We start from the raw sequence: 10522 nt of genomic DNA on the forward strand, positions 1-10522 counted from the left end.
AATTTGAAGGAAACTGAATGAAAAACAAGAAAACACAGCTAGACATCATGAGGAAATGAGGAAAAGTATACAGGATCTGAAAGAGGAAATGTACAAAGAAATCAATGTCCTGAAAAAAAATGTAGCAGAACTTGCTGAACTGAAGAAGTTATTCAGTGAAATAAAAAACAAAACGGAGAGTTTAACCAGCAGGCTTGTCGAAGTTGAAGAGAGACCCTCCGAACTTCAAGATGGGCTATTTGAAATAACACAAGCAGACAAAAAGAAAGAAAAAAGAATCAAGGACATTGAAGAAAATCTGAGAGAGATATCAGACAACCTTAAGCGCTCAAATATCCGAGTCATGGGTATTTCAGAAGGGGAGGAAAATGGAGATTCCATTGAAAACATATTCAAAAAAATAGTGGCAGAAAACTTCCCAGGTATAGGAAAAATCACAGATCTTCAGGTCCAGGAAGCTCAACGATCTCCAAACGTATTCACCCAAAAAGGCCTTCTCCAAGACATGTTATAGTCAAATTGGCAAAACTCAGAGACAAAGAGAGACTCTTAAAAGCTGCAAGAGAGAAGCGTCAAATCACCTATAAGGGAGCCCCAATCAGGGTAACATCAGACTTTTCATCACAAACCCTAAAGGCTAGAAAGGAATGGGATGATATTTTCAAAATACTAAAAGACAAAGATTGCCAGCCAAGAATATTCTACCCTGCAAGGCTATCCTTCCGAAATGAAGGGAAAATAGTATATTTCTCAGACAAACAAAAACTGCGGGAGTTCACTGCCACACGACCACCCTTACAAGAAATCCTCAAGGGAGTACTGGGTTTGGTTCCTGAAAAATAACTACCACTGCCATAAAAACCCAAGAAAAATCAATACCCACTAGTATAATAAAAATGTCATTCATGAAGAGAAAACAAGCAAACAAAAACGCTATCTACAACCTAAGGAACCAACAAACTCAGAAACCAAAAAGTAAATCAGAAAGCAAGGAACAAAAGACACCTAAGAGAACCAAACAACCAATAAAATGCTAGGAATAAATCAACACCTTTCAATAACAACTCTTAATGTAAAAGGCTTAAATTCCCCAATCAAAAGACACATGGCTGACTGGATCAAAAAAAGGAGGACCCAACTATATGCACGGGCAACCAAAGGAAAAATAAACAAATGGGATTATATCAAACTAAAAAGCTTCTGCACAGCAAAAGAAACAATTAACAGAGTTAAAAGACAACCAACAGAGTGGGAGAAAATATTTGTAAAATATACATCTGACAAAGGATTAATATCCAGAATATATAAGGAGCTCAAATAACTTTACAAGAAGAAAACAAGCAACCCAATTAAAAAAATGGGCAAAAGAGCTAAGTAGGCATTTCTCTAGAAGATATACAAATGGCCAACAGACATATGAAAAAATGCTCAACATCACTCAGCATCCAGGAAATGCAAATCAAAACCACATTGAGATACCATCTAACCCCAGTTAGGATGGCTAAAATCCAAAAGACTCTGAACGATAAATGCTGGCGAGGTTGCGGAGAAAAAGGAACTCTCATCCATTGTTGGTGGGACTGCAAAATGGTGCAGCCTCTATGGAAAATGGTATGGAGGTTCCTCAAACAATTGCAGATAGATCTACCATACAACCCAGCTATCCCACTGTTGGGAATATACCCAGAGGAATGGAAATCATCAAGTCGAAAGTATACCTGTTCCCCAATGTTCATCGCTGCACTCTTTACAATAGCCAAGAGTTGGAACCAGCCCAAATGCCCATCATCAGATGAGTGGATACAGAAAATGTGGTACATCTACACAATGGAATACTACTCAGCTATAAAAACGAATGAAATACTGCCATTTGCAACAACATGGATGGACCTTGAGAGAATTATATTAAGTGAAACAAGTCAGGCACAGAAAGAGAAATACCACATGTTCTCACTTATTGGTGGGAGCTAAAAATTAATATATAAATTCACACACACACACACACACACACTCACACACACACACACACACACACACACACACACACACACACACACACACACACACAAAACCGGGGGGGGGAAGAAGACATAACAACCACAATTACTTGAAGTTGATACGACAAGCAAACAGAAAGGACATTGTTGGGGGGGAGTGGGGGAGGGAGAAGGGAGGGAGGTTTTGGTGATGGGGAGCAATAATCAGCCAAAATGTATATCGACAAAATAAAATTAAAAAATAAAATAAAATAAAATAAAAGCTGTGAACTCCACCCTATATTTGTATCATAAAAAAAATAAATAAAAAAATAAAGTTACTAAAAAGCTGCTGGAGGGAGAAGGAATGTTTGCTAAATCAAGCCTTTGTTAGTGGATCACTTTATTGTCTAAATAGAATGTCATCTGACTTGTTTTTACTGAATGTTACCATCTTCTATTGTAAAAACTTGTTAAACTGTACTTAGCAAAACCCCACCTATGTCTCTTCCTGTAACTTCTTGGTCTGGAGAATAAATGCAGGAAGAGAACCCCAATTCACGCTTAATTTCCCAAAATGGAAGAAATGCCTCATGCTTGAGGAAGTTCTGGGATATTAACCCCTTTCTGGGGCTTCTCACTGCTCAAAAGAGATGGGCGTAATCTTTGGCGGCTCCGTCACCCAGGGGAAAAGGGGTGACAAATACGTGGGAGGCAAAGCAACACATTGTTTAGCCAAGACAAGGTGTGCACATATATTTTAAATTTTTGTACAATGCATATGGAAATATAATAGATCCATCTTCTATACAAGATAATACTATTTAGCCATAAAAATATATGGAGAACTGATGCATATTCCAACATGGATGGACCTTGAAAAATCATGCTTAGTGAAAGGAACCAAACAAAAATGGCTAGCTATTGCACGATTGTATAAGAAATATCCAGAATAGGTAAATTCATAAAGGCAGAAAGGATAGAGATTATCCTCAAAGTCTGCCATGTTGATGGTGAGAGGGATGACATTGAGAATGGGAAACACAGGAAACTATTTCAAACATAAAGAAACAGGAGGTGCTTCCTGAATAGAGACACGGTTTGCTGACTTCTCAGTGATGTGAAGACATCTACTAGGTGCAGCTGAGATCTGTAAAAATTGCCCTTTCTTATTGGTAAAACACAATGGAAATAAGAATGATGGGCTCGCTCATGTTCTGAAGTCACTTGTTATAATCATATTGTTTCTGTTTCGGGCTCTGATAACAGCCCCTTTCCCCACCCCAGCTTTCCCATCATCACTCTGAGCATCAGCGGGTGATGAGGGGACAGCACAACCAAGTACACACCTGGGGGACCCTCAGGGGAGTCAGCAGGTCTGTGTCCTGGTGGTGTCAAGGGACATGGGGCCAGCAGGGGGCGATGTGGGGCTGTCTGAGAGGATGAATGTGTCTGGCCCTGCCAGCTGGGAAACCCCTCAGGAGGTGGGAGGGAGCTGAGCAAACAGCTGTGACGTGATGTGACCGCAGTTGTCAGCACCTCCCGGGACACACAGGCCATCGGGGGCCAGGCTGTCTCACCCCAGGGGGCCTGGTTCGGTGAAATCCTCATCCTCCCTGTTCTCCTCCAGGCAGCAGAGACTTTGCCCAGGGCTGAGGGGCGCTGGAGGTGGTCAGGGTGCAGGGATGTATGTGAATGTAGAAACTTCTCCCCACTGGGACTTGTAGAGACTAAAAGGGAATTAGGGGACCCCAATGTCCATGCTGGAGTCTTGGGATGTGGATCTCCTGAGCACCTGCACCGTGACCTGGGTCCCTCTCCTCATTGTCCTCCTCATTCTCTGCCCAGGTGAGGCCAACCTGCTCCGGGTGGAAGGCTCCATGGGGGCCTTAGCCACCTCTGCTCCACTCCTTCACTTAATTGGCTCATTGTTCTCCCTGTCTCTGCCTCTTCCAGTGTCTGTGGCCCAGGTAGGGCTGAATCAGCCTCCCTCCATAACCATGTCTCCAGGTCAGATTGTCACAGACACCTGCAATGGGAACAACAACAATGTTGTCAACCTGAGCACAGCACCTGCAGAAGCACCCGGGACATGTTCCCAAAGTCCTGACCCACAGGAATAAGTGACCCTCAGGAATCTCATAAACATTTCCTGGCTCCAGGTCAGGCAACTTGGCCTCCCTGAGCACTTTTTGGCTACAACCTGGGAACAAGGCTGGTTATCACTAATTAGCACAGAGCAGGACAAAATTGATGCTTGCATTGTGTTGGAAGCCTATGGAGAAATCAGACAAAAACCACGAGCTTCCTCCTGCCTAGTCACTACCCCAAGCACAGTGGTACGATGGACCTGTCAGAGGATGTAGGCTGGGCTCATGATGGGAAATACTGGGGGTTTGAAGGGGCTCTTAACTAAAGGGTCTCTTTTTAGTTGGGACTGCTAACAAAACAATAAATCTAGTTAGGCATGATTAGAATTACTCATTTTGCAGATGTTTATATCCAGCCTAATTCTAAGTGTGCTTGAATCTGTTTGATTATAGGCATTACATATACTGATTGACAAAGACAATGAAAAACAGACAGGCTAGATACGTTTACCTAACCTTTGATTTATTTTCATAAAAGATTTGATAAAAAGTAATGCCTGGAATTACTAAAGGACTATTCGCTTACTCGTCTTTTTCCTAACAATCTTCTAATTTCGTGTAATGATCGATCACGTCGATTATCCATCATTAAAGTGTAGATTGGCTCCTTTGTGTTGTCATTAGCACTAAAAGAATGATGCCTGTTGCCAAACTCAGGTCTGGGTGTCCGCCCCACTGAGAAGGAAAGAAAAAAAACCTGAGAAGTCAAATGGTTAGTGTTAAAAAAGCAGATGTATCTAGCTGAAGGAGATGGTAGACTATCCCAACTCAAAGATTTAGACTTTCTGAGGGGTTTTTAAAGGAGGGGTTGAGGGAATGGAATGTGGAAGGTGAAAAGCAGGAGAGAAGGAGATGTGAGTTATGAGGGGTCCTTGTCTATGGGTGAGGTACAAGGTCTCATCAAGGCCGCGTGTGCTTTCTGTTCTCATCTTTGCTGTTATCTCAGGACCCTGCAAGATTTTGATTTGCGCTGGTGTCCTTGGCTGGTGCCCAAGGTCAGCTTCCAGTCATTTGACCATGATCATTTCTGAAAACTTGACAAGTTTCAAAGAAAGAACTGTTAGTTTTGCAAAGTACGAACTAGCTTCTTGGCCTTGTTTTCCCACTTAGTGAGAAAGATAAGAAAGTCAGGGGATGGGAAGAAAGAGTGGAGAGAAAAAAAACTGTCCTTTTAAAATCCAACCCCCACCCCCCCAGCCCAGGCAGTTTTAGGTCCCAACATGGGCTCACTCCTGCTCACTCCAACACCCCAACACAATTTCCTTCCTTAATTTCCAGTTCGCATCTTCTCAATTGTGGCTCTACAGCCTCATCTCACCGGTTCCTACCAATCCCTAAACTCTAGTCTACGAGGAGAATTAAAGGTGCCCATGGTGACACATACGGAGTTAACTCCCCACAGAGGGTCTGTGCTTGACAGGGATTTGGGGCACAGAAGCCTCACCCTGAGGGGTGATATCGAATATGTCACTTTTATTAGTAATAAAAATGAGCTAGAAGGAAGGATGAGAGAAGAATGCTCCAGGTTTGGTAACAACATTTACCAAGAAGAGAAGAGAAGAAAATTTGGTTGTTCATCATAGCAATTGAAATAAGTTTCATTTGGCCTAAGCATGGCAGATCTCAGGGCTCAGGACAGGGGAAGCCACTCTAGATGCATCTGGATGAGAGAAAGGGAGGACGTGTACAGATCATTAAGATGCCACCTCCAGGAAGTGAGCACTCCACTGCAGAGGCCACGTGCCGTCACCGAAACATCCTCGTCTGGCATTTATGATGAGCTCTCCAGCTGCAGAGTGGAGAATGGATTGAAGGGTAAACTGAGGCAACACCTGAGACAGAGAGACTAGGTGACAGAGGCGACACTTAATGGGGAAACAACAATGTCTTTTGCTAGGTTAGTGAAACTGAAGAAGGAAAACGAGCAATTTAAGATCAACACAGAGGTGTAATGGGCAAGATTCGAAGATTGAGTGTCTTTTGTGATTAAGGAAAAGACAAAAATCTGTGATGACTTCCATGTGTCTGGCTGAACATTTGGATGGATTCTTTACCCATCTGAAAGGTGGGCACTGGAAACAGTCCCATACCTAGGCCGAATCCCAATGTGGGGACAAAATAGCTCCTGAGTCCCAAGCATTACACCAACTAGAAACAAACAAAAACAATCCTAATGAAAGAAACTCGACCTCTCTGACTCCTTGACCAGGAGGCTGGCCTTCAGGACGACCGGACCAGATCACTCACATCTTCTCCCTTAACACCATCATTATGACCAGAGAAGGCTTGTCTGATTGGTTTGAGAAACACAGGGGCCATCCCTGTTTGATGTTGGGGTCAAACACTAACAACATGCTGGAAGATTTAGGCTCCACCGAGGAGCGGAAAAAACAGGAGGTTTGCTAAGTGGTCCCAACACGTGCCTCAATTTTCACTCCACCCTCATTGCTAGTTCATGTTGGCTCATGGCCTGTGAATGTTGGGAGATGAGCAGGGGACAGAGGCCAAGTAGTTCTACTCTTACAAAGCTAAAGCTTCGACTTTCTCACCTTTCTAACGTCCGTGCAACAAATCAATCCAAGGCCAACTAACACCCTCTCCCAGCTATGAGACACTGATTTGAAATTCTGTAGTCTCAGGAGAGGTAAAAAACAGAAAAAAAAAATATTCACGATGGCCTTTTCTTCCCAGTCGTAATAAGGAAGATAGAGAAGGCTGAAGAAACCAGTGACATCACTGCCCCCCATCACCTGTGTGTCTCCTCCACCTGTCCCCCCTCAGGTGAGGACAGACCCAGGGACTTAGCACCAGCACCTCTCCCTCTGACATACCCCTTGCGGGACTCCCTGCTGCTCTCATCCCAACACGACTACTCCCCAGGTCACCTCTGCTGAGAGTCTCCCCCTCATGGGGTCCTGGTCACAGTGGTGCTATCTCAGTCACCCTCCTCTTCTGTGTTCTGGGGGCTGGGATCAGAGTTAGCCTGGCTCTGAGTCAGCTGTGACTCTATCTCTTAAGGGCACAATGCCAAACATTAAGAGCCCTGGTTGGACTCTCCTGTTTCCCCACCTTGAACTCTCCTTCTCAGTGTCCTCCATGGGGTGCTCTGTCACTACTCAGTCATGAGATATATTCTCAGTGCCAGGGCCACTTCATTTCTTAAATAATTCACTCTTAGTTTGGCATCTCCTTTCCCAACTCATAGGCTGATGACCCCAATAATTCATCTATAGTCCACTGTCCTATAACAAGCAGAGAAAAAAGACTCAACAAAAGTAATATCTTTTTATTTCTTGAGAATCACTCCAGGAACTAAGAAGAGAAATCACTGAGCTTAAATAGAGGCCACTCATAGATAGGGAAAGGGAATGTCTTTGGGCATCTCAATGGATAACCTACTAAGGTATAAGAGTATAATTTTTAAAATGATAAGCATATTATTTTCATAAAATAGAGAATGAACATGTGTCAAATATTTTATTCTACTGATAGGTCAATAAGACCAGTAAGATGGTAAATCTTTGCCAATGAACATTTTAAAAACACATTATTTATAATCTCACTCCTCAGTATAAAACTTTTGTTTTCCTTAACCCACCATTCGGAGTGCTTGATCCTGACAGATCAGGATGACATGGGACCTGGGCAATGGACAGAAGAGTGGGAAGGCAGGGCTGCCCCAGAGGATGTCTGGTCACCAGGTCACAGGATGGTGTGTCTAGGTCTGGACACCAGGGGGTGTGCGGGAGCCATTCCTGAGGAGTCTGGAGGTGATCAGAGTTGAAACCAGCCTCCTGGCCCTGCCTGGTGCCATCTGCTCAGGGCTCACTGCTGTGACCTCCCCACCTCCTGGGCCCACATGGCCCTATCCATGCCCAAGCCCCAACATCCTCAGACACAGGGGCCTGACTCAGGGCCCAGTGTGGTGTCAAAGAGCTGGGGGGAGGGAGGGTCTCATTTGCATGAACGGACCCTCCCCCTGTCAGAGTATGAAGAGGGGAAGCGAGAGATGTGGGGAAGCTCTGCTTCAGCTGCGGGGCCACAGAGACAGGACTCGGGGACAATCTCCACCATGGCCTGGTCCCCTCTCCTCCTCACCCTCCTTGCTCACTGCACAGGTGACTATCTACTGGGCCAGGGAAAGGACCTTGGGAAGACCATGGGGCCCTGCTGTCTCCTCTTGTCTCTAGACCAGAATCACCATGTCTGTGTCTCTCCCACTTCCAGGGTCCTGGGCCCAGTCTGTGCTGACTCAGCCACCCTCAGCGTCTGGGGCCCTGGGCCAGAGGGTCACCATCTCCTGCACCGGCAGCAGCTCCAACATTGGTAGGTATGATGTGCACTGGTACCGGCAGCTTTCAGGAAAGGCCCCCAAACTCCTCATCTATGAAGACAGCAAACGGCCCTCGGGGATCCCTGATCGCTTCTCTGGCTCCAAGTCTGGCAGTTCGGCCTCCCTGACCATCACTGGGCTCCAGCCTGACGACGAGGCTGATTATTACTGTCAGTCCTATGACAGCAGCCTTGGTGTTCACACAGTGCTCCAGGCCAGCGGGGAAGTGAGACAAGAACCTGCCGTCTGCCCAGAGATGGGGCTTCCCGGTGCGGCCCCCACCGACGGCCAAGCCAGCTGCTTCCTTTCTTTGTTTCTTTTGCCTAAAACTGGGGTCTGAGGCCCACTTAATATAACTCTGTCTAGAGGGACTGTTCTCCTCTTGAATTCTGTCCCCTAACCTGTCCTTGGTAGCAACATATGGTCTGATATTCCTAAATCAAGCAGAAATCTCTGCACACCAGGCACAGGCTGCCCTGGAAACAGAGGCCATGAGGGATGCTTTAATCTGCTGGGGTTTTCCTAGCAAGACTGGGGCCTTCACCACTCATGACCTGTAATTTATTTTCTCAAAGTTCTGGAGGCTGGAAGTCCCAGGTCAAGGTGCCTGCAGATTTGTTTTCTCCTGAGGCCTCTCTCTTTAGTCTGCAGACGTCCACCTCCTCTCTCAGTTCTTTCATGGCCTTTTCTCTGTGTGGGCACAGCTTAGTTTTTCTCACCCTTTTTATAGGGACGCCAGTCCTAGTGCACTAGGGCCCCACCCTAATGATGTCAGTACTCTTGATTAGTGTCTTCTAGGTCCTATCTCTACATATAATCACACAGGGATCAGGGGTTTGACATATGAAATTGCAGGGGGCACAATTCAGTCTATGACAAGGGACATAGAGTGTGGCTGTGTCTGACCCAGGAAAGTCATCATCCCACAGGTCATCCGTCAACACCATTTACTGAACACCTACTACATGCCAGGATTGAGATGGGATCATTAGGTCAGGAAACAGTATAAACAACATGGGAAGTGTCCAAGCCCCTAGGGAGCTGGTTAAGTCAGGGCAAAGAGTGAGGACCAAAAAGTAAAGATATGAGTAAGAACAAGAATTGTGTGAGGAAAATAAAGAAAGTTGAGATTAGCAAGGTGTGGGAGGAGCCTTAGAGATGCTGGCAAGGAAGATATAGAGTCTGAAGAAGTTTATGAAATCCAGCTGCTACATAGTCCTGCATGAGGAACAGAGCATGAGGTGCAGAATAGTCCTGTTCTGCATGTTTCAGAGTAGCCAGTACTGAGGAATGGGGTGTGGTGAAGAGAGAAACTGAGGCTGGGCTCTTAGACACTGTATTGGTGTGAGTGAGCTGCAGCCAACTTAGAGACCATTATCAACTGTACCCTGCTGATGCAGAATTATTTATAACAGACATTTTCAAGAAATAAGATGAGTTCCAGACAAATGATATTACTTGCCAAGAGTTCTAGAAATCCACACCTCTGAATTACTCTCAAAAAATCTGATGAAAATTTGACCTGTGCCTGTTAAAATTTCCAAATATTGTTAGAAGAATAAAACTTAAGGAATGAATTCAGTCCCCTCACGCTCAATGGTGTCCCCATGTTAGAAAACTTTGTCTTTGGAAAGCACAGTATCCCACTGTTTCCACCAGATCAATTAATACAATGCACAGGGAATAGGATTTTGGCACTGGGTTGTGTTTCAATGTTTGCAGAAGTTTATTTTATGTAACAAAACACTATAACACCTACTTTGCAATATCTTCCATTTTCCCTATGAGAAAAAGGAGCCAACAGCACTGGACAGGCCAAGGAGACTGAGACCTGGCTTCAGACTGGACCAAGGCCTTAGAGCAGGGGGTCTGTAGTCCTGCTGGGCAGAGTCAAGGCTGCTAGGTCAACTCATCCCTCTTTCAGTTGTCCCTGTGGGTAATGTGAAGATTGTGCTGGGAATCAGGTGTTAGAAAGTGCTTGTTATGCCACAGGACAGACTCCTGTAGAAGACTAAAAACGTTATTAGAAATCAAAATGTGATGGAATGCACCTAAAGAAGAAT

The 10522-nt window shown here is 45.0% G+C and overlaps 1 gene segment (V, D, J or C); it reads left to right on the plus strand.

The window, feature by feature from the left end:
• Positions 1-8192: 8192 nt before the first annotated feature.
• On the plus strand, positions 8193-8799 carry LOC134370772 (immunoglobulin lambda variable 1-40-like). The segment is given in 2 exon segments: positions 8193-8244; positions 8354-8799. Coding segments are annotated over 2 exon segments (492 nt in total).
• The last annotated feature ends 1723 nt before the right edge of the window (positions 8800-10522 follow it).

Source organism: Cynocephalus volans, chromosome 2 (assembly GCF_027409185.1).
Source record: "Cynocephalus volans isolate mCynVol1 chromosome 2, mCynVol1.pri, whole genome shotgun sequence".
NCBI lineage: Eukaryota > Metazoa > Chordata > Mammalia > Dermoptera > Cynocephalidae > Cynocephalus > Cynocephalus volans.